At 51.6% G+C, this 23,825-nt stretch overlaps 1 protein-coding gene across 3 annotated transcripts in view; it reads left to right on the forward strand.

Moving 5' to 3' along the window:
• Positions 1-5,041: 5,041 nt before the first annotated feature.
• Positions 5,042-23,825, forward strand: part of ARNT (aryl hydrocarbon receptor nuclear translocator) — a 42,578-nt gene continuing 23,794 nt past the window's right edge. For 2 of the 3 annotated variants that reach the window (XM_081173532.1, XM_081173534.1), the window contains exons 1-4: positions 5,043-5,201; positions 15,064-15,169; positions 16,857-16,901; positions 18,295-18,339. In XM_081173532.1, coding sequence (XP_081029658.1) covers positions 5,177-5,201; positions 15,064-15,169; positions 16,857-16,901; positions 18,295-18,339 — 221 coding nt within the window. In that variant the 5' untranslated portion in view covers positions 5,043-5,176. Of the gene's footprint in view, positions 5,202-15,063; positions 15,170-16,856; positions 16,902-18,294; positions 18,340-23,825 lie in introns of all 3 variants that reach the window. The other variant, XM_081173533.1, reaches the window with a different exon arrangement.

Consider the following 23,825-nt stretch of genomic DNA (forward strand, 5'->3'; position numbering starts at 1 on the left):
CAACTCCCAGGAAACAGGGCTGTGCTGGTGGGTGTCTGGCTTGCTATAAGGCAGCATTCTGTGTTCCCATTAAATCAGCCCTTTATTCAGAATCATGAGGACTGGAATCTTCATTTATATTTCAGGAAGCATCGCTCCAGGTAGAGCACTTGCTTGGCAAGCAGAAGGTCCCAAAGAATCTAGGAATCTAGATAGACTGCCTCTGGACCTGGAGGTTCCCCCGAAGGACAGAAGAAGAGCTGAATCTTGTTCTCTTAGTGGCCAACCAGCTGCTGTGGCAAACTCACAAACAGGACCTCCCTCTCTCCCTATTATTTCTAACTGGGATTTGTGGCTCGTAGCCATTGATAACCTTACCATTCATGAATTTGCCCCGTCACACCAGGTTGGCAAAGGCTGCCATATGCTCTCACCACCATCCTCAAAAGGACCGAAACCGTTTCCAAACATTTCGACAAGACTTTAAAGTGGAAATCTTTCTCCCAGGCCGCATGCGTATCAGAACTATTTTTCAACTGTTTATACATTTAGAATAGTTTTTTAATAGTTTCCCTCGGCCAGTAAAGCGAGATGAGCGCCACCACCCCAGAGTCGGTCACGACTGGACCTAATGGTCAGGGGTCCCTTTACCTTTTTTACACACACAACGGCTTTTAATTGTTTTCATATCCATGAAACCAGGAAAGTGGAACTGTTTTACTTCCTGCAGGTTCCTGGAGGACAGTTCTGGAGTGGCTCTTGCTCTCTTGCAAGTAGGTTTTACGATTGTACAGTGGTACCTCGGGTTACGAACGTAATTCATTCCGGAGGTCCATTCTTGACCCGAAACCGTTCTTAACCTGAGGTACCAGTTTAGCTAATGGGGCCTCCTGCTGCTGCTGCCGCCACGCGATTTCTATTCTCAACCCAAGGTACTACTTCCAGGTTAGCAGAGTCTGTAACCCGAAGTATTTGTAACCTGAACTGTTTGTAACCCGAAGTACCACTGTATACTGTTTTACAATTGTATACAGTGGTACCTCGGGTTACGTACGCTTCAGGTTACAGACGCTTCAGGTTACAGACTCTGCTAACCCAGAAATAGTGCTTCAGGTTAAGAACTTTGCTTCAGGATGAGAACAGAAATCGGGCTCTGGCAGCGCGGTGGCAGCAGGAGGCCCCATTAGCTAAAGTGATGCTTCAGGTTAAGAACAGTTTCATGTTAAGTACGGGCCTCCGGAACGAATTAAGTTCTTAACCTGAGGTACCACTGTATTTGATTACAACCCATACTGGGAATCTGTCCGGGAAACAAATCAGCCAGAGGGCAGATCTACACTGTACATTTAAAGAACACTCAACGCACGTGTTTTAAAAACCATGAATTCCTCCAAAGGATCCTGGGAACTGTAATTTGTTCATGGGGCTGGAAATTGTACCTCTGAGAGGAGGAAGAATGGCAGTTTCCTAGAATTCTTTGGGAAAGTCGTGCTTTCAATGTCTGGCGTGGATCTGACATCAGACCATGCATTTTGTCCTGAGCTTTCCACTGCTTCATGGAACGGGAGAACTACTATGAGAATCATGGAATCAAAGGATCATAGAGTTGGAAGGAATCCAGATGGTCCAGTCCAGCAGCGGAGGAACCAAGAGTAAGGATTAATACTGTTAAGCATTTGCTTTCCTTCCACCCTCATTTTCCACCTCCACCTTGTCTGTCCCCATCATGGGCGCTGCTGCGTGCTGATGGGCGCTGTCAGTCAAGCTGTTCCTCCTCCCAAGTCGAGGTGGGGATGGCGGTGTAGGGGTCCACGATGAGCTTTGCGCAGCGCACCATCATGAGCATCAGGAAGAAGCACATGAGCGAGAGGAAGCCGATGCAGATCCCCTTGTCCACATCCACGAAGGTCTCCGGCGTGGGATTCTCCATGGGGCCGGCGTGGCAGCCTGCTTCTCACCAGCCGGGCAAAAGCATGTCTGCTCACCTGTGGGGAGAGAGAAGCAGGATGGTGTGGGGCAATCTGGGTTCAGACCCCCGGCCGTACATTTTTTTTGGGGGGGGGGAATAATAGAATTGTAGAATTCCAACCCCTTGCAATGCAGGAATCTTTCGCTAACTGTGGGGCTCAAACCCATGACCTTGAAATTAAGAGTCTCTACCCACTGACGCGGGTGGCGCTGTGGGTTAAACCACAGAGCCTAGGACTTGCTGATCAGAAGGTCAGTGGTTCGAATCCCCGTGATGGGGTGAGCTCCCGTTGCTCAATCCCAGCTCCTGCCAACCTAGCAGTTTGAAAGCATGTCAAAGTGCAAGTAGATAAATACCGTATTTTTCGCCCCATAGGACGCACCGGCCCCTAGGACGCACCAAGTTTTTTGGGGGGGAAATAAAGGGGAAAAAATTCTTCCCCCCCAGGCGCTTGTGGGGCTGGCAGCGGGGAGAAGCGCTCTTCTCCGCACCGCCCGCCTGCAGATCAGGTCCGGGGACAGAGGGAAGACGCGCTGCGCCTCCCAGCTGTCCCCGGAGCTTGTGGGGCTGGCGCTGCGGCTCTCCTGAAGCCTGGAGAGCGAGAGGGGTTGGTGCACACCGACCCCTCTTGCTCTCCAGGCTTCAGCGAAAGCCTGCATTCGCCCCATAGGACGCACACACATTTCCCCTTCATTTTTGGAGGGGAAAAAGTGCATCCTATGGGGCGAAAAATACGGTAGGTACCGCTCCGGCGGGAAGGTAAACAGTGTTTTCATGCACTGCTCTGGTTCGCCAGAAGCGGCTTAGTCCTGCTGGCCACATGACCCGGAAGCTGTACGCCGGCTCCCTCAGCCAATAAAGTGAGATGAGCGCCGCAACTCCAGAGTCGTCCACGACTGGACCTAATGGTCAGGGGTCCCTTTACCTTTGCCCACTAAGCTAGGGACGCGGGTGGCGCTGTGGTCTAAACCACAGAGCCTAGGGCTTGCCGGTTGGAAGGTCAGCGGTTCTGCTGAGCTGGGCTGTCAAGGGGTGTGGCTTGCAGAGGGGTGTGGCCTATGGAGAGTCCCAGGGGCCAAATTGAGGGGCCAGGGGCCGCATGGGCCTGAGGTTCTTGGCCGCTGAACTGAAAGGAAACAAAGCCATATGGAACCGAACAGTGGAGCTACCTGCAGGCTGCAGACATGAACTGGTCAGACTGGAGGAAAATTAGAGGGAAGCAAGAAGGAGATTTGTAGAGGTAGGGCACTAAGATGAGCCTGCTGATAGTAAGCTCGTTTATCGAACAAAAGACACTGCCGATGCAGGGGAGACAGAGAAGTGGTACGAAGTCAACCGGATTTGGCTCCTACCGTACGTTTGGAATCTGACGACACAGAGACGTCCCTCGTAAGTTGGCAAGAGATCTGCTGGTTATCCTCCGCAGCTGGTCTTAACCACTGGGCAGCTCCAGCTCTCCTCTGCTGTAGCTCAAAGGTATCATGAATACTTCATCAAGTTGGGGTGGCATCACGTTTCAAATGCTCCCGGTAATGAGAGCGACATGATCCGTCACCCATTAAATTGTACCCTCAGTCACTCAGCCAGCATATCTTTCCATGTGGGGTTTCTTTTCCCGTGCAGTGCGGTACCTTGGTTCTCAAACTTAATCCATTCCGGAAGTCCGTTCCAAAACCCAAGGCACACTTTCCCATAGAAAGTAATGCAAAATGGATTAATCCATTCCAGACTTTTAAAAACAACCCCCAAAACAGCAATTTAACATGAATTTTACCATCAAACGGGACCATTGATCCATAAAAGGAAAGCAATAAACAATGTACTGCAGTAAATCAATCAGCAGCTGAGCTGGGTTCCACATAGTCCCAAAAACAAAACAAAAAGAGACACAAAAACAGAAACACAAAATAAATAGCAAAAACAGACAGGCCTCAGTGTAACACCCAAAGCGGAAGAGTGGCACTCAAAATGGAGCATGTTTGGCTTCCAAAAAAAGTTCGCAAACCAGAACACTTACTTCCAGGTTTGCAGTCTTTGGGTTCGAAGTTGTTTGAGTACCAAGGCATTTGAGAACCAAGGTACCGCTGTATGGGCGGAGGGGGCAGCTGAGGAACAGGCCAGGTTCCTGCCCCACCACCCTGCTTGAGGGTCCTGCATTGCAGGGGGTTGGGCTAAATAATAATAATAATAATAATAATAATAATAATAATAATAATAATAATAATTTATTTATACCCCGTCCATCTGGCTGAGTTTCCCCAGCCACTCACTTTATTGGCCAAGGGAGCCGGTGTACAGCTTCCGGGTCATGTGGCCAGCAGGACTAAGCCGCTTCTGGCAAAACCAGAGCAGCGCACGGAAACGCCGTTTACCTTCCCGCCAGAGCGGTACCTATTTATCTACTTGCACTTTGAGGTGCTTTCTAACTGCTAGGTTGGCAGGAGCAGGGACCGAGCAACGGGAGCTCACCCCGTCATGGGGATTTGAACTGCCGACCTTCCGATCGGCAAGTCCTAGGTTTAACCTGCAGCACCACCCGCGTCCCTTATATGTACAGTAGTTTGAGAGAAAAATAAGCAACTTTCTCTGTGTTAAATACTCCTATTTAATAGTACCAGCTTTAAAATAATACGTATCACATATTGGAATGAATGAATGAAACACACCCATGACGTCACACCTGGAACCCCCGACTTTCTAACAAAATGATATTAAAAGCCAAGCTGACGGCATCGAACCCCGCCCTCCTTTTAATTTTTAAATTAAAACCAGCCCTGCCGATGGTGTCACACCAAAAAAAAACCCTTTCCCGCTGAAGCTACGTCACTCTGTGAGGTCACCCGAGATTCCTTCCCCGCCCCGCCCCTTTAATCTACGTCACTTCGACGTCACCGCATTCCCCTTCCCGACAACGCGCCGCGCGGGGAGCCCCTCGGAATCAGCCTTTTATTTTCCCAAGCCCCGCCCCATCTATAAGCCCCGCCCTCCTCTGGCCCCGCCCCGTCAGCTGCCTTCGAGGGAGGCGAGGCGAGGCCACGCCCCCCAGGGAGGCCGCGCGCCAATGGGAGAGCCCCCTCTCCCCGCCTCCTCGGCCACGCCCCCTCGCGGGGCTCGCCCGGAGCTGGAGCGGCCGCCATCTTGGAATTGACGCTTGGCGAGAGGGGAGAACTGAGGCAGGGCCGGAGGGGCGGGGGGGGGGGAGAGCGGCCTCCCTCTCCTCCTGTCGCCATGGCAACAGCCGCTGCTAACCAGGGTGAGTGGGGGGGGGGGAGGCAGAGGCCCGGGCGTGGGGTTGGTGGGGGGGGGAGAGCGGGAGGGGGCTCACGGTTAGAGGTTGGGGGGCTAGCGTGACTTTTGGGGGAGGGTCTGACTGGAGGGTGGAGGGGTGAGCTGTGGGGAGGGGGCAGGACGAGGTAGGTGGGGGGAGGGCTTGGAGTGACAGGAGGGGAGGGGGCGGAGGGATGGAAGGGGTTAATGAGGGGCTCAGGGGGAGAGGGGTTTGGGGGGGTCTCTTCTTTTGGGGAGGAAGGGGAATGAGGGGAGGGAGTTTTGAGTTAGGGGGCTTAGTGGGAGAGGGTTTGAGGGGGATTTGGGGGAGGGTGAAGCTGGGGGTGGCGGTGGAAAGGGGAAGTAAAATAATAATAATAATAAATATTAATAATTTATTTATACCCCGCCCATCTGGCTGGGCTTCCCCAGCCCCTCTGGGCGGCTTCCAACAAAAGACTAAAATACAATAACCTATTAAACATTAAAATCTTCCCTAAACAGGGCTGCCTTCAGGACAGGGTAAGGGGAACCTGTGGGGCTTAGAGATACAGATTTGGGGGCTCAGACTTGCAGTTTGGGTTAATGGGGAGTTATAGGATGAGGGTATCTGTGAGCAGCTAGGGGTTATAGATTTGGGACGACTGTAGCTGAATTGTGGGGAGTGGGGGGCTACATGGAATCAGGAGAGATGCGGGGAGGCTCAGGCTTAGAGGTTTGGGGGAGCTGAAGCAGCCTGAAGCGAATCTGGGGGCCAGCCCTGCAGAGGGGAGTTTCTTTGGGATGGCGGAGAGTGTGGCTTGCCTGGGAGTGTGGCCAAAGGGTTCTTAATAGCATGGGGGAGCATAGGGTTAGAAGTGGGGCAGGGGCTTGGCGTGATGGGAAAAGCCCAGGTAAGAGTGACTTGAGGATGCTGTGGCAGTTGTGGGGTGAAAGGGGAATGGAGTGGCCCAGGGCTTGGAGTGACGTAAATGAGTTGAATAATAGGGTTCCCCTGAAATAACACATTTATCGTGAAATCAGCTTTTGGGGATGACAACCCTTTTTTTTCTGCTTTAGACTTTACCTGGGTACCCCTTTGGAAAAGGTTTAGTTGGAGTTAGGATATGGGGGGGGGGGGAGTCTTGGCTTGGGGAGGGGGCACTGCCAATGGAAACGACCCTTTTCTTTATTAAAGAATTAGTATCTGGCCTTTCTCTAAAAATGAAAAGAAAAATATTGACTGATTAAATACGCAACATAAGCAAATGTGATGAAATTTAAGATCACATCAGGATCAAACAAATAGGAAAACACACCGTGGGCTGCATGATTTGGGGATGTGGGCGGATGACAAGGGTGACTGGGCCGCAGTGCGATTTCTGGAATGCAAGAGCGGGAACATTTAGGGAGACACAAGAAGGCGACCTATAGATTTATGCACAGTGGGGGGGGGGGTTCTCTGCAAGCCAAGAAATGGCTCGGTTTAACCATTAATAATGGTGCGTTTTCTCCTCTTAGGGATGCAAAGGGGCAAGTAGAAGTGAGGGGAGGAAGTTGTGATTAATTGGCACAAAATCTCAATGTATAAAACTACAGGTAGATTTTCCTTGAGTGTTTCTACTACAGTGGTGCCTCGCAAGACGAAATTAATTCGTTCCGCAATTCTCTTCGTCTTGCGGGTTTTTCGTCTTGCGATGCACGGTTTCCCATAGGAATGCATTGAAAATCAATTAATGCGTTCCTAGGGAAACCACCTTCAGGCCAGGTCCGGGGACAGTCTGTCCCCGGACCTCTTCTGAAGGCTGGGGGGGGGGGGGACAAGGGCTTTTCTTCCCACCCCCAGCATTTTAAAAAACCCTGGGACAGCGGAGGAGATCCGCTGTCCGGGGGATCTTAAAATGCTGGCGGGCGGCATTTTAAAATCGCCCCGGACAGCGGAGGACTTCTCCGCTGTCCGGGGCGATTTAAAAGCCCCTGGGAAGGCAGGCAGGGGGGAGCAAAGACTTTCATCGTTCCGAAGTGGGGCGGATGGGGCGGCTGTTCCCGCCCCACCTCCCCCCTTCGGAACATCGTTCCGAAGTGGGGCGGATGGGGCGGCTGTTCCCGCCCCCCTCCCCACTTCGGAACATCGTTCCGAAGTGGGGCGGATGGGGCGGCTGTTCCCGCCCCCCCTCCCCACTTCGGAACATCGTTCCGAAGTGGGGCGGATGGGGCGGCTGTTCCCGCCCCCCCTCCCCCCTTCGGAACATCGTTCCGAAGTGGGGCGGATGGGGCGGCTGTTCCCGCCCCCCTCCCCCCTTCGGAACATCGTTCCGAAGTGGGGCGGATGGGGCGGCTGTTCCCGCCCCACCTCCCCCCTTCGGAACATCGTTCCGAAGTGGGGCGGATGGGGCGGCTGTTCCCGCCCCACCTCCCCCCTTCGGAACATCGTTCCGAAGTGGGGCGGATGGGGCGGCTGTTCCCGCCCCACCTCCCCCCTTCGGAACATCGTTCCGAAGTGGGGCGGCTGGGGCGGCTGTTCCCGCCCCACCTCCCCCCTTCGGAACATCGTTCCGAAGTGGGGCGGATGGGGCGGCTGTTCCCGCCCCCCCTCCCCCCTTCGGAACATCGTTCCGAAGTGGGGCGGATGGGGCGGCTGTTCCCGCCCCACCTCCCCCCTTCGGAACATCGTTCCGAAGTGGGGCGGATGGGGCGGCTGTTCCCGCCCCCCTCCCCACTTCGGAACATCGTTCCGAAGTGGGGCGGATGGGGCGGCTGTTCCCGCCCCCCCTCCCCACTTCGGAACATCGTTCCGAAGTGGGGCGGATGGGGCAGCTGTTCCCGCCCCCCTCCCCCCTTCGGAACATCGTTCCGAAGTGGGGCGGCTGGGGCAGCTGTTCCCGCCCCACCTCCCCACTTCGGAACATCGTTCCGAAGTGGGGCGGCTGGGGCAGCTGTTCCCGCCCCCCGCTTCGGAACAGCGTTTTAAAATGCTGGGGGTCGGCAGCGAACGCTCCCGACCCCCAGCATTTTAAAACCTCCCCGGGACAGAGACTTCTCTGCTGTCCCTTGGAGATTATAAAATGCTGGGGGTCGGCAGCGAACGCTTCGCTCCCGCCCAACAGCATTTTAAGATCGCCCGGGGCAGGCGGGGGGAAGGCAGGGGGGGGGAGCAAAGACTTTTGCCCTCCGCCGGCCTTCAGAAGAGGTCCTCTTCTGAAGGCCGGCTGTGGGCGAAAGTCTTTGCTCCCGACCGCCAGCATTTCCCTATGGGCTTTCGTCTTGCGATGCAAGCCCATAGGGAAATTCGTCTTGCGAAGCGCCTCCAAAACAGAAAACCCTTTCGTCTTGCGGGTTTTCCGTCTTGCGAGGCATTCGTCTTGCGGGGTACCACTGTATATATTTCATTGACTCTGATAGATTTAAATGCATGGGACTTATAAGCAGGGGGAGGCATGAATTAATCTGAAATATTTGGGTTCTAAGAGAAGGCAGAAAACACCCAGCAGTGTTCTGCGGTGTGTTGAACGTATAACAGTGTGGTGTGGAGAAAATTGTCAATGGCTACTAGCCACGATGGCTTGCCGTGTTGAGCCTCTGCTTTTGAAAACTGATTTCTGAAAGCGGGTTTCCCAAAAGAGGCAACTGGGTGGCTGCAATAAGAACAGGATGCTGGGCTCGATGGGCCATTGGCAGGATCCAGCAAGCTCTTGGGTGACCTGCCAGCCTCACCTACCTCACAGGGTTGTTGTGAGGGTAAGATGGGGAGTACCCAGTTGGCCACGTCTTTGGTTCAGCGTTGGATTTTTGCAGCAGCAACTTTGAAGGGGATGTCAAGTGTCTGCAGGAACTGGTCCTCAGACCCAGAAAGCTGCTTGTTTGCCACTTGCCCTAGTTGCCTGCTAACCTTTTGTTGAACCAAAGATAGTAAATATTTCCGTAAGGGCATCTGCATAAAGTTCATCGGGCAGTTTATATTACTCCAGGCAGTTTCATTTCGGCTGGCAGGTAGCGCTTGAAGGCAGGGACTGCCCCTGGTGTTGCCTGTTGAAATTGGTAGGATGTAAGGCAGGGTGGCGCTGTGGTCTAAACCACAGAGCCTAGGACTTGCCGATCGGAAGGTCGGCGGATCGATTCCCCGTGACGGGATGAGCTCCTGTTGCTCGGTCCCTGCTCCTGCCAACCTAGCAGTTCGAAAGCACACCAGTGCAAGTAGATAAATAGGTACCGCTCTGGCGGGAAGGTAAACGGCGTTTCCGTGCGCTGCTCTGGTTTCACCAGAAGCGGCTTAGTCATGCTGGCCACATGACTCAGAAAAACTGTAGGTGGCGCTAGAGCGAATTCTAGTTTTGTCTCCTCCCTGTTGAGTTCTGTCTACATGGGGCAACTCAGACCAAGGAGGAAGCTGGCAAGACAGTGGACTGGCAGCAACCAAGAAGGCAGGCAGCTGGCAGAGGTTGGTGAGGCATTGGCCCAGATGGACCAGCCGCCTCCTCAAGAGCTGGAGACGGTGGTCTCCCTGTCTCGATGGTGTGTCTTCTCTGAGAATAGATGTGTAGGATGAAGGACATGGGCCTGCTGGAAAATGGTGGTCCTCCTGGTGTTACGGAGGATGGAAGATGGGGAGTCACCAGGGCAGAAACGAAAGGAAAGGACATCGCCTTTCAGATATTTTGGACTCTTAACTCCAATTCCCAGAGTGGTTTAGCACTCAGTCCCTCATCACAGGGAGCTCTGTGAGAGGAATGGTGGGGAGGGATGTCGCCTGACCACTCTTGGCGCTCTTAAGAGTTCCCCTCCTTGAGCGGGCTTTTGGTCTTCTGCTTTTTTCCCTTTCCCTGCCAGGAAACCTTTCATTTTCAGCAGACTCCTTCTCCACTGTCAGCTGCAGGCAGAAAATTGATTTTATTTTATTTTTTCAGTTCGTAAAAGTGTTGTAAGGAGCAGAACTTAGACTGGCGTTGCGTCATTGCTGCTCTTTTCCTGACTGCCTTTCTGTTCTGGACAGTCTCTAAAGGCTTTGTACATGAATATGATCTTATTAACTCTTCGCAAAAAAAACACACCCAGAGAAGCAAGGCAGGGAGATTGAAGCCCCTAAGAGCACTTCAGATGGTTTATGGCTTGTTCTCTGAGTTTTACAGCCTTGTGGTATTAATTAGATCGGGCCTGCCTCAGAGGGAACGGAGTCCTGAGAGAAGCCTGCAGCAGGATTTTAAATTATCTTTGTGGGTATTGTTTCGTTCTTTTCCGTGAGTGCCGCAGCATAAAACATGCCATGCCCGCCATGCGCTTTTATTGCTCCAAGACTTCTTCCATCTGTGGCAGCCCAATTGAGTCAATGGTTTGTTATTTGAGGGGTAAATAAGAATATGAGAAGAGCCAGTGGCCCGTCTAGTCCTGGGTCCTGTTCTCACAAATGCCCCAAAGAAATTAGGAATGGAGGTAGACTGGCTCTGGACATGGAGGTTCCATAGGAACATCAGAAGAGGCCAGCCAGATGCCTCGGTGGGAAGCTCAAAGGCGGGACCTGAGTGCAAGAACTGCTCTCTGCTGCCTGCGGTTTCTAGCAACTGGATTTCAGTAGCGTTGCTGCCTCTAACTGTGGAGACAGAGCCTTCTCCGTAATGAATTTGTCTCATTCCTCTTTTAAAACCATCCAAGTTGGTGATCACCACTGTCTCCAGTGGGAAAGAATTCCATAGTTTAACGTGGCGCTGCATTAAAAAGTGCTTGCTTTCCTGTTTCCCTTTTCCCTCTGTTGGGCACCTGGGGCCAGGAGACTTTGGGGGCTTCCAGATGGGTGTTTCATATGGGACGAGTGCTCACCATGCATTCAAACTGGAGTTGTTTTGTTGTTTTGCAGGGCCCACACGGTGTCATAAAACCTTCCCCTAGATAAATAAAGTCCCTCCAAGGCAACACCCGTTGTTGTCTTTTTGTGGGAGCAAAATCCATAATTCTGCACTGTGCGAAGAAGTCCTTCCTTCTGTCTGTCCCAGATCTTTCAGTATTCGCACAACCCCAGATTGTGACTAAGTGGGAACGATGAGCGACTTTGATCCTGACATCGCCTTCTTAAAAGCCAGACACATTTCCCCTTCGAGTTGTGCATGTTTTCTCTCTGGCGTCCAGTGTGCTTTCTTCAGAGGGATGTGCCAGAAAGTCTGGTGCTTCCATCCTGCTGTGTGTGTGTGTGTGTGTGTGTGTGTATGTAGAAGGCTCAGCTCTGGCAATGCCTTGTTTGCCTGGCAAGCCAGCCAGTCGGCGGAGCAACCCAGAGCAGATGTCTGCTGCCCTCTTGGGATGATGATGATGATGATGATGATGATGATGATAATAATAATAATAATAATAATAATAATAATAATAATAATAATAATAATAATTTATTATTAGTATGTCATAGGCAAAGGGGATCGAGATACGGATATGCTCGTACCCCTTCCAATCTGCGCCCCATCCCGAGAGACGAGGGTAGGGTGAGCAAGGATTACTCACCTCCGTCACTGGTGTTGTGCAATGCCAGGTCTATAGGCAACAAAACCGCCACCCTGCGAGATTTCATCATCTCGCAGGGGGTCGACCTGGCTTGTGTGACGGAGACCTGGGTGCGCGAAGGGTTAACTGTTACCTTACGAGAGATGGCGCCCCCGGGTTTCTCCGTCCTCCACCAGTCACGGACTGTGGGCCGGGGGGGAGGGGTGGCACTATTAATCCGGGAAGATTGTTCTTTCAGGGCTCTACCACCGCCATCGATCCCCAGCATTGAATGTGTTGGCCTAGTGTGGGGCTCCGAGGTGAGCTTGGCTGTCTGGCTGGTGTACCGGCCACCTAGCGCACCAGCAGCCACCCTGTCAGGCCTGCTGGAGGCGGTGGCCGGCTGGGCCTTGGAGTTCCCTAACCTATTGGTATTGGGGGACTTCAACATCCATGCCGATGCCACTCCCTCCTCACAGGCTCTGGACCTGGTGTCTTCCATGGCGACACTAGGGCTCTCCCAGTTTGTTTCGGGCCCCACACATCAAGCAGGCCACACGCTGGATCTGATCTTTGGCGTCGGTATAGATGTGATCATGTTTCCTTCGATGAAGGTGCCATGGTCTGATCACTACGCTCTGAAAGCCAGGATTGATGTTCCACCCCCACCCTGCTTAGGTGGTGAGCCGATTTGGGCTCGCCCGCGGAGGCTGATGGACCCTGATAGATTCCGTCAAGCCTTGCGGGACCTTTCTCCCCCTGGCGACTCATTGACTGAGCTTGTTGAGGGCTGGAATACCCAGCTCCTGGCAGCCATCAATGAGATCGCACCTAAGCGCCCTCTGCGACCCCGCAGAAACCGGGCTCCCTGGTTTACTGAGGAGCTCCGGAAAATGAAGCGGGACCTCAGACGGCTAGAGCGAGTATGGCGAGGTGCCCGTGACGGAGCCTCAAGAACATCTTACAGGGTTTTTATGAAAACCTACGAGATGGCAGTGAAGGCCGCTAAGAAGTCCTACTTCTCGGCCTCCATTGCATCCGCTAGCTCTCGCCCGGCACAATTATTTAGTATAATTCGGTCTTTAACGTCCCTCGAAGGACAGCCAAATTTAAATAACAATTCGACACACAGCTGTGAGGCATTTGCGAGCTTTTTTGCGGAGAAGGTCCTGTCGCTCCGCCATGACCTCCCTGCCAATTTGGATACAATAAAGGAACTGGAGGCCCCTCGACTGTCCTCGGGTCCAGTATTGGACCACTTTGACCGGATATCCCCAGCCGATGTGGACAGATTCCTCCAAGCTGGAAAACCCACCACTTGTCCTCTCGACCCGTGCCCGTCTTGGCTGATTAGAGCGTGTCCAGACGAGGTGCGGGCCCCCCTGGGGGATATCATCAATTTGTCCCTTGGCACCGGGACATTCCCAGGGGAACTGAAGGAGGCAGTGGTGCGTCCGCTCTTAAAGAAAACATCATTAGATCCCTTAGATCTATCCAATTACCGCCCAGTTTCGAATCTTCCATTCCTGGGTAAGGTGATTGAGAGAGCGGTTGCTGAACAGCTTGGTAGGTTTCTGGATGAAACATCGGCTCTGGATCCATTCCAGTCTGGCTTCCGCGCTGGTCATGGGACCGAGACGGCTCTGGTCGCCCTAACAGATGATCTTCGTAGACAGCTGGATCGAGGCGGGTCGGGGCTGCTGATTCTTCTAGATCTGTCAGCAGCTTTCGACATGGTCGATCACGAACTTCTGGACCACCGCCTCGCCGACGTGGGGATCCAGGGCACAGTCCTTCAATGGCTGCGCTCGTTTCTCTCTGGTCGGGGACAGAGGGTGGCGCTTGGGGGGGAACTGTCATCCCGCCACTCCTTGGTGTGTGGAGTGCCTCAGGGTGCGATTCTCTCCCCGATGCTTTTCAACATCTTTATGCGCCCCCTCGCCCAGCTTGTCCGGAGTTTTGGGCTGGGCTGCCATCAGTATGCTGATGACACCCAACTCTATCTGTTGATGGATGGCCATCCTGACTCGGCCCCAGACACACTGACCAGATGTCTGGAGGCTGTGGCTGGATGGTTACGTGGGAGCCGGTTGAAGTTAAATCCTTCGAAGACAGAGGTCCTCTGGCTGGGACGGGACGATATGGGATTGAGGGGGCAACTCCCATCTCTTGCGGGGGTGCAATTAGTGCCAGCACCGTCCGTTAAGAGTTTGGGTGTAATCTTCGATACCTCCCTCTCCATGGAGGCGCAGATTGCAGCTATAACAAAGGCGGCATTTTTTCATCTCCGCCAAGCTAAGCAGTTGGCTCCTTACCTCTCTCGCCCTGACCTAGCCACTGTGATCCATGCGACGGTCACCTCCAGACTGGATTATTGTAACTCGCTCTACGTGGGGCTGCCCTTGAGACTGACCCAGAAACTCCAGCGGGTGCAGAATGCCGCAGCGAGACTCCTTACGGGGTCTTCGCTGCGGGATCACATTCATCCGGTGCTATACCAGCTGCACTGGCTCCCGGTGGAGTACAGGATCAGGTTTAAGGTGCTGGTTTTAACCTTCAAAGCCCTACACGGCCTAGGACCCTCGTATCTACGGGACCGCCTCTCCTGGTATGCCCCACAGAGGAACTTACGGTCCTCAAATAAAAACATCTTGAAGGTCCCAGGCCACAGAGAGGTTAGGCTGGCCTCAACTAGAGCCAGGGCTTTTTCGGCTGCGGCTCCAACCTGGTGGAACGCTCTGTCACAAGAGACAAGGGCCCTGCGGGACTTGACATCTTTCCGCAGGGCCTGCAAGACAGAGCTGTTCCACCAGGCCTTTGGTTAGGGCACAGCCTGACTCCCTCCTTTGGCAATCTTTAAAATACTTTAGTTTATGGTTGCCATCAATTTTGATTTTAATTAATTCTTATGATGTTTTTATAATGTTGCACTATTTTAGTGTTGTTAGCCGCCCTGAGCCCGGCTTCGGCTGGGGAGGGTGGGATATAAATAAAATTTATTATTATTATTATTATTATTATTATTAGTACCCCGCCCATCTGGCTGGGTTTCCCCAGCCACTCTGGGCGGCTTCCAAAAAAATATTAAAATACTGTAATACATCAAACATCAAGGGCTGCCTTCAGATGTCTTCTAAAAGTCTGGTAGTAGTTGTTCTCTTTGACACCTGGTGGGAGGGCGTTCCACAGGGCGGGTGCCACCACCGAGAAGGCCCTCTGCCTGGTTCCCTGTAACTTGGCTTCTTGCAGAGAGAGAACCGCCAGAAGGCCCTCGGAGCTGGACCTCAGTGTCCGGGCAGAACGATGGAGGTGAAGACGCTCCTTCAGGTCTACTGGGCCGAGGCCGTTTAGGGCTTTAAAGGGATGATGCCTCACTTCCCCTCTCGTCTTTCTCCCTCTTCTTCCAGAAATGGCATCGGATGTCCCTTTGCTGGGCTCTGCTTCAGGGACGCCTGGACCCGACGCGTGTTCTGGAGGGAGCATCGTCCAGAGAGCAAACAAGCGCAGGACGGGGTAAGGGCGGCTCCGGTGGTCACTTGGAATGAGGATGCTCGGCGGGGTGGGGGCTCCCCCCTTCCAACCCAAGGGCCTCATGTAACCTTCTGGGGGCCACGAACCCGTGTTGGGCAGGGCCAGAGGCAAAAGCAAGTGGCGTCATAGATACAACTCTCCCTTTGCTCTATCGGATTCATCCCAGCAGCCAGAAGTTTCTCTTTTTAAGAAAGCTGATTCTTAAATAGCAATTTAACAAAGAAGAAAGAGACAAAAAATGAAGAGGAGCTTTAAAATAGCAAAAACAATCCATCAGCTTACATTAAGAATGCAATAAACATCATCTTAAATAGAAATATTGCTCCAAGCCAGCCAAAATAAGTATACCCACGAGACTGATGCGTTTGTAGGAAGTGTGTTCATATGTAGCCAGGGCTGGTGAGATTCTCAAGGCCATTTTGTGATAGACAGTGGATGTTCAGCCTTCCAAATTCGAAGTTTTAAGTTTCTTGGCTACCACGAAGGCTCACAAATTCCACTGTTGCTGTCCTGCCCTTTAATCTCCATGCTACAGGAATGTAGTTCAAAAGTACATTAGCATCTGCAAATATGTTCGGTGGTACAGCAAGGCCACAACCTACACACATTTAACTTGTGCGCATTCAGTTTTATACACTTGGCCAAAATAAAAATAAAAAGTGGACGGGCATCTGAGAAAAAAGACTTGGGCAATCCCACCCACTGTTGAACCCAGTGTGCTTTGACTTTAAGTAATTTTTGGCTTCAGGCGCAATCTCTGGAATGTAACCCCTGCACAAGTTGCGGGCTTACTGTACAAAAATTGGTACGGGCAGCAACTTCAGACATTTCCCGTACATCCACACACACCTCCCTCCTTCCATGCAAACAGAAGATGACATCACAGTTCAGCAGACACATCCCAGCCAGGAAGAAACAGTTGAAGGCACGAAGCAGGACTACGAGGGGTGTGGCCTGCAGGAGGGTCTCAGAATCCAGATAGTGAGGCCAGGAGGGCTGCATTTAGGCTTCTCGCCTGTTTTTAGAATTTATTGTTATTTATTGGGAGCATTTGTACCTTGCTCTTCAGCCGAAAAGGTTCTCAGCGTGGCTTGCATACTATCCATTAAAACAAGGCAGTCTCTGCCACAGCCTTACAAAAAAGCATGACACACAAGGGAAAAGGGACGGGGAGGGAAAAGGGGAAAAAATCAAACTCAGGCACCAATTCTTAAATATCTCCTCTTATAATGACCAAGTGCTGGCACAATTCAGGGGTCGGAGCAGGCGCCTGATGGAGCGGGGGCGTCGGCAAAGCTGTTGGGATGAGCCTCTTCCCATCTCTCCTGCTGAGGCAAAACCAGCTTGGTGCATGCCCCCCCCCCCGATGTTGTTGGACTACAACTCCCATCATCCTTTATTGTTGTCCTTGCTGGCGTTGGGGCTGATGGGAGCTGAAGTCCAAGAACAGGTACTTTTGCTGCCTCTGGGAAGAGCTTTGGGATGAGCTGAGACCAGGCCAGGTGGGAGGCGGTACAGTAAACCCTATACCTAAATTTCAACATCCTTGGAGCCCTCTTGAGTTTTAAGACTCTGCTTGGCTTTCATTTTCTTCACCTGCTGTTTGACTTGGGAGTCCGAGGGGGAGGTTTGTTGCAGCTGAGATAACAGTCGTTCTCTTGTTCTCCAGGCTCGATTTTGATGACGACGGAGAAGGGAACAGCAAATTTCTCAGGTGAGACGGACTTCCAGTGGCAAGGGACTTGGGGACTTGTGCTGAGCCAAAGCGAGAGAGGCATCCGTCTTGTGAAAAGGCTCATCAGAAAATAGAAGGGAGTGGGACTTGGCTGTGCAAGAGCTGAGGTCAAATTCTGTTCTCTCTGGTATCCCTGATTGGCTGGGACAACTCGTGTGTCCAGTACAGGAAGAATCTCCTTCATTTACAGAAGGCTTTGTTTTGTCCTTAGTGATGCCAGTGCATAGCCAAACTTGATAGGCTACGTAGTGCAGCAATATCGTCGTGTCTAGCGGAAGATCCCCGATGAGCATGGCTACGTAGAGCTGCAACATTATAATATCTTAAGAATGATGTTTAGGCTGGAATGTGTGTGGAGTCTGGCGACCGAGATAATCAAGGGTCTGGGAACCAAGCCTTCGGAGGGACGATTGAGGGAGTTGGGTATGTTTAGCCTGCGGAAGAGAAAACTATGGGGTGATAAGATAGCCGTCTTCACATATCTGAAGGTCTGTCAAATGTCAGATGGAGTAAACTTATTTGCCACTGCTCCAGAGGGTGGGACCTGAAGCTGTGGGTTCAAGTTACAAGAAAGGAGATTCCAGCAAAACATCTGGAAGAACTTTCTGAGGGTAAGAGCTATCTGACAGTAGAATAGACTCCTTCAGAAGGTGTTGGGCTATCATCCATTGCAGGTTTTTAAACAGAAGTTGGATAGCTTCCTTTAGCTGTGATTCCTTCAGTGCAGATGTTTGAATTAGTCGAGCCTTGGGGTCCCGTCCAACCCCACACTTCTACGATTCCATGATCTAGCCTGGGATCCCTGATGAGCTAGGCTACGTAGTCCTGCAACACCATCTCATCCTGTATGGGATTCCTGATGAGCTACGGCTCTGAAACAGTCATTGTTCAAAAGCTTAATCTCTTCAAGCCACAGTGACGTTGTCTGTAGGAGATCCAGGCTGGCAGGTCTTCTGAGCATGTATTTCTTAGCCAGTTAGTTGGCTTCATAAAATTTATATACCGCTGGGCTGTAAAAACCTCAAAGCAGTTTACAAAAAGGTGAATCAAGAAAAATTCACCACCATATTTTCTGTTTCAAAAGAAGGCGACTAAAAGAAAAGGACTGTACAAAGCGCCCACATAGACCTGAGTTGCTATATTTGCAGATAAAATATTTGCGTATAAAACATTTATATTGCAAATAAAGAACAATATTCTTCTTCCAAGAATGGTGATTTGCCAAGACTTGGAATTCTAACGATCAGGATGAAACAGTCTCCCAAGTCTCAGCAGTTGTGGCCCAGGCCGTTGTCCAAAGAGGCACAGGCCATTCCGTGCTGTTCGAAGCTGCCGGTTTCTCACGTCTTCCTTCTCCCGATTCTTCTCCTAGGTGCGATGATGACCAGCTCCCGAACGACAAGGAGCGGTTTGCTAGGTAAGGCTTCCTCCAGCGCCTCTGCCCTGCAGGAGCCATTGAGGCCCACGCGCTGTACCATTGGCATGTGCCACTCACCTGAGCTCCAGGTGGCCTTTCATCCATCTCTGCCCCGGCTCAAAGCATCCCATGTGACCCAGCCCTCCTTCCCTCCTTCCCTCTGCGCCTTCTCCCGCCTCCCAATCCCTCCGAAAACTCTGCCTTTGAAACAGCAAAGCAAATAGCCTCTTTCTTGAAATTTGGGGTGCGGGGAGTGGTGGCTGGAGTAATTTTCAGTTTGTTTTTAAGCACGGCTAATTAGAAGAATGCAACTGCTCTTTTGCGGGGGCGGACGGGCGGACTGCAAAGCCAGGGTTTTTAAAATTATTATTACTTGTTGCTTTTTAAATGGCAAAGCTCTCAGAGCAGCTTGCTCCTGGGGGGAAAGAGACAGAAGGCAGGCACTGGGTGGGGAAACGGAGGCAGGAATAAGGGGCTGAGGAGAAAGAGAAGGCAAGCACCAGGTGGTAAACTGAGGCAGGGGTGGGATGGGAAGCTGGCGGAAGCTGGGCATAAATAACAGAGGGAGGGAGGCGCTTGATGGGAAAGTGAGACATAATTTTTAAAAATTAAATCCTGTGGTTTGTTTGGACCTGCCACACTGTCTCAACAGGCAGGTCAAGGAGTTTGCTCATATCCGGTTCCCTGAGGTCAGGCTATTCTTTCCGTTGAATTGCCTCATACCTGCAGCCATCCAGCGACTTCTTTTTAATCCCTGGCCTGCTTGGGAACGGATTGCGCAAATGTCTTAAATTGGAGGGGGGATTTTTCTTCCTGTTCCTCTTCTTCCTCTTCAAAGATAGGCATCTCTGCCTCGCTGGCGAGAGAAACTGTTGCCCGCAATGACTTTTAACACTCTCCTGCCTTGCGCAACCCTGGTTCGAAGTGAGGCCATTTTGCTGTTTAAAGGTCAAAAGCCGATCTTCTTTCTTCTTACTTTTTTTAAAATCTGGGGAGCTCGCCCCCACCATCTGCCTGCCGTTATCTTTGGTGCCTGTCAGATGCAGGAAATCTCTCTTAAGGGGCTGAGCTCTGTGAGTCAGCAGGAGGAGCCAATCAGCCTGGGCTCTTTGCCCAGATCCGAACCAAGCCTCAAAACGCTTTCACTGATGATTCTGGCTTGTTTCGCCAGTTTTCAGCATGGCAAAGAAGTCCTTTGTGGTTTGCCCAGTAACACCAGGGCATAACCTCCACCTCCTGCATCTGGCCTGGTCCAAGAAGGATGAAAACGGAAGTAGAGAACGTTGGCAATTTGCACAGATGAAACCTGTGCGGTTTCAACCTTGCGTGGTTGAAGGCCGGCCAGGTGAAATCACGCAAATTAAAAGCACGCAAGGTTCTTCCTGCATGAAAAGAGCTTTTAAGCTCCCTGAATTGCTTTCTGTGCAAGGCCCTCTCGGTGTGCCAGCTGCAGAATCGCAAAATTTCATGAAAACTCAGGATAGCCCCACAAGATTTCGCGAGAGCAACCCAGAGCCGGCGTGCCGAGCAGGCCTTGCCTGGTAAGCAAGGCGAGAGACCGCAAAAGCTCTTTTTGTGCCAGGTTTTCCTGGTGTGGAAAGAGCGTATAAATGCTCTGCCTTGCTTGGCGGGCCAGCCCCTCTCAACACACCAGCTCCAAAAGCCCAGGGGTGCTGGCGCAGGGATGGCTCCAAGGGTTGGAGTACACATGTTACCATGTATGCACAGAACACTTGGAACCGAACCCCCATGAAAGATGCCATTGTACCATACCATCCTTGTTACTTATTAAGGTGTATCTTCCACCCTACGAGTTAGGCCCGTCCCCCAGTTGCACCATCCGTCATGTTGGGATCACTCGGAGGGTTATTTACTCCCGTCTTCAAAATGGGTGCCCTCGTGCAAAGTTGCAATTCATGGGGGATTTCAACACCCGTGGCAACAAGGACTTAGCTCAGGGGTCAGCAAACTTTTCCAGCAAGGGGCTGGTCCACTGTCCCTCAGACCTTGTGTGGGGCCGGACTATATTTTGAAAACATATATATGAACGAATTCCTATGCGCCACAAATAACCCAGAGATGCATTTTAAATAAAAGGACACATTCTACTCATGTAAAACACGCTGATTCCTGGACCGTCTGCGGTCTGGATTTAGAAGGCAATTGGGTCGGATCCGGCCCCTGGGCCTTAGTTTACCTACCCATGACTTAGCTACCTTACTTAGTACGGAGACAGTCTTTTCCGATGGGGAGGAGGTTCGGATGCATGAGCTGAAAGGACTGTAAAAGAAAACTTTTGCTTTCAAAGTGCTTCTTCACACGGCTCAACTATGGCACTTGCTCCCACAGTTGAGGGCCGCCAACTTGGATGCCTTCAAAAGAGGATTAGACAAATTCATGGAGGAGGAGAGTGCTATCGATGGCTCCTAGCCACAATGGCTATTCTCTGCCTCCACACTGGGAGCCAGCCATGCGTCTGGATAACAGTTGCAGGAAACCGTGGGGGCCGGTGGGGAGCTGCTCTGGCGCCCAAGTCCTGCTGGCGGCCTTCCCACTTGGGCATCTGGTTGGCCAGGATGCTTGACCAAATGGATCACTGGGCCTGATCCAGCAGCCAGGCTCTTCTGATCTCCCTATGTTCTTCTTCTTATTCATTTTGGTATATATTTTTTTAATCCTGCTCCCAGAGTGGCTTACACATCGCTTTTTTAACACCTCTTCATTTTCATTTCTCTTTATCGTTTCTGTTATATATTTTTGATTTTGTAATGTAAAAAGTATAACTTTTTTAAAAACAGACTTAACAATCCTTTTTTTAAAAAAAGACACAAAAGGAAAAACTGGGTGGGAGGGAGGAGGAAAAATACAGGCTTGGGTTCAGGTTCTTCGTTGCAAGTTGATTACTAGCCGAGATGCAATGGGAAGCAAAAGAAGTTACTAGCACCCAATGCAATATCCCTGCCTCCCTTCGTAGCTGTTTGCCTGCTGGGGAAGGCTCCTTACAAGATTTCTGCTTCTCAGTTCTGGAGGATTGCTTAGATTTTGAGAAGGGGTGGAGATTTCTCTGTTTCCTCCTCCTCCTGACTTGCAAAAACTGCTCTGCTGCATTTGCATCAGTCGTTCAGGGGTGGCGGCGGTGGGGCATTTCTTTTAAAGCTGCAACCCAGGTTTCCTTCCCCCACCAAATCTGGCTTCAAACCCAGTTTTTTTAAGATTTGAAAGTGGGAAGTGGCAGGGCTTAAAAGGCAGCCTGGATGCTACCACTGCTGTTTTAATTGGATAATTATTTGGGGCAGGTCTGCAGCTTCAGTGGCAGAACACCTGCTTTGCCTGCAGAAGGCCCCAGCATCTCCCAAGGTAGGGAGAGGGAAATATCCTTGTCTGAGACCTGGAGAATCAGGGTGGACAATGCTTGGTATAAGGCAGCTTCCTACGTTTCTATTTTAGAACCATGAGGACTAGAATCTTAGCTCAATAGTAGAGCACCTGCTTTGCATTCAGAAGGTCCCAGGTTCAGTCCCCACTGGGGTCATCTTGGAAAGATTTGCTGCCTAAAACCCTGGAAAGCCACTGCCAGCCAGTGTGAACAGTACTGAACTAGACAGACCAGTATGAGGAACATTCCTGGCCCTTCCTGTGGTTTACTTTCCAATACTTCCCCAGGCGATTTGGACAGCGCTGGGGAGTCTGGCATTCCTTTGGCAGCATGGATATTTCATGTGGCTCGGTGACCTTCCTTGGATGAACACTTTTAGGCTACTTGTTTTTAACACGTCCTTTATTGTCCGACTATATTTTGTATCTTGTGACATTCGCAAGTTGCTTCAGGACTCCTTTGGAAAGAGACAGTCATTATTTTAAAAGCTAACAGGAGGCAGCGGTTGAACCAGTTCCACCACAGGTTAAGAATTAAAAGCCTCGGGATTTTTCCCCCTTTTTAAGTCTTCACGCAGTGCTGCAAAACCGTAACTAATAGCCAATCTGTTTCCCCACTGAGAACTTCCCATTCCGTAATATTATTCATCATATAAGTATCTCACCTTTCCTTTTTGGGATTTGCGAATGGCGTTCATGAAAGCTTGCCTTTGCGCTTCTCAACCCACATGGCTGTGTCTTGGTCACCAGCAGGGCGCTCTGCACGCTCTCAGAGGCCCTCTGCCTCTCATGCCTTGGCATGTTGCAAGGGACTTACAGCTCCCCTAGTATTAGAACCAGTTCCTGGGGCTTACATTCTAGTGAGCTGCTCCAGCCTGTGGAACTGGCACTGTTCCAGGTGCCACGTAAATATTTGCTGCACTCTTTTGGTATGGCAACCCCCACACTTTGGAACTCCCTGCTTATTGACGCATCAGGCTGGCACCTTTACTGTACTGTTCTTGATGTCTGGTAGAAACATTTTTGTTTAGGCAAAGCCTCTCCAAGTACATAGACTTCTGTGTGTTTTACTCTGGGTTTTAGTTTAGCACTATATATATACCGGTATGTACCGTATTTTTCGTCCCATAGGACACTCCGTCCCATAGGACACAGCTAGTTTTTTGGGGGGGAAATAAAGGAAAAAAATTTTCCCTTTATTTCCCCCCAAAACCAGGTCAGGGAAACCGAACCAGGTTGAGGAACAGCGGGATGGCGGCGCTGCGCCTCCCTACTGTCCCCCGAGCTTGTGGGGCTGGCCGATGTCTGCCGGGCGCGCGGGGCGCTCTGCTTCAGGGTGCGCCGGGCGGCAGGCTGCTATCCGCAGCGTGGGGAGCCCTGTGGGGAACTCCTGCAGGGCTCCCCACGCTGCGGATGTCTGCCCGGCACGAGGGGCGCTCTGCTTCAGGGCGCCCCTCGCGCCGGGCGGCAGGCTGCTATCCGCAGTGTGGGGAGCCCTGCGGGAGTTCCCCGCAGGGCTGCCTAGGCTGCGGATGTGTTCCTGAAGCCTGGAGAGCTCTCCAAGCTTCAGCGAAAGCTTGCATTCGCCCCATAGGACGCACCCAGATTTCCCCTTCATTTTTGGAGGGGGAAAAGTGTGTCCTATAGGGCGAAAAATACGGTATATAAATATACACATACACACACAGGTTCCCCCCCCCCGATGGTTTCATTGTTTTATTCTTTTTGTAACATGCTTTGAGGTTGAGGTTTAGTGCTGTTTGTTTTACAATAATGCTCTCTGTATATATAGTGAAATAAAAATCAATAAATATATACATGCATAGTGTCCTTTGTGGGGTCCTGCTGTGCCACCTGACTCGTCCTTCACTTGCTCCACACTATACTCTGGCCAGACTTTCTCCTCTTCCCTCACCTCTTGTTTTTTCTCTCGCCACCCTCATCCGTGTCTCTAACACGGTTTGTAAGCCCCTCTGGGCGGAGACCTTTTCCTCTCATGCAGGGCGTGCAGCACCCAGCCTGCAGCTGGTTCCAGAATGCCAGCAAAGTCATGACACCCCCCAGCCACCTTCCGCTTCTTATTGCAGATAAATTGGGTCTCCTGTTACATT

This window comes from Podarcis bocagei, assembly GCF_964188305.1.
Source record: "Podarcis bocagei genome assembly, chromosome: 16".
Classification (NCBI taxonomy): Eukaryota; Metazoa; Chordata; class Lepidosauria; order Squamata; family Lacertidae; genus Podarcis; species Podarcis bocagei.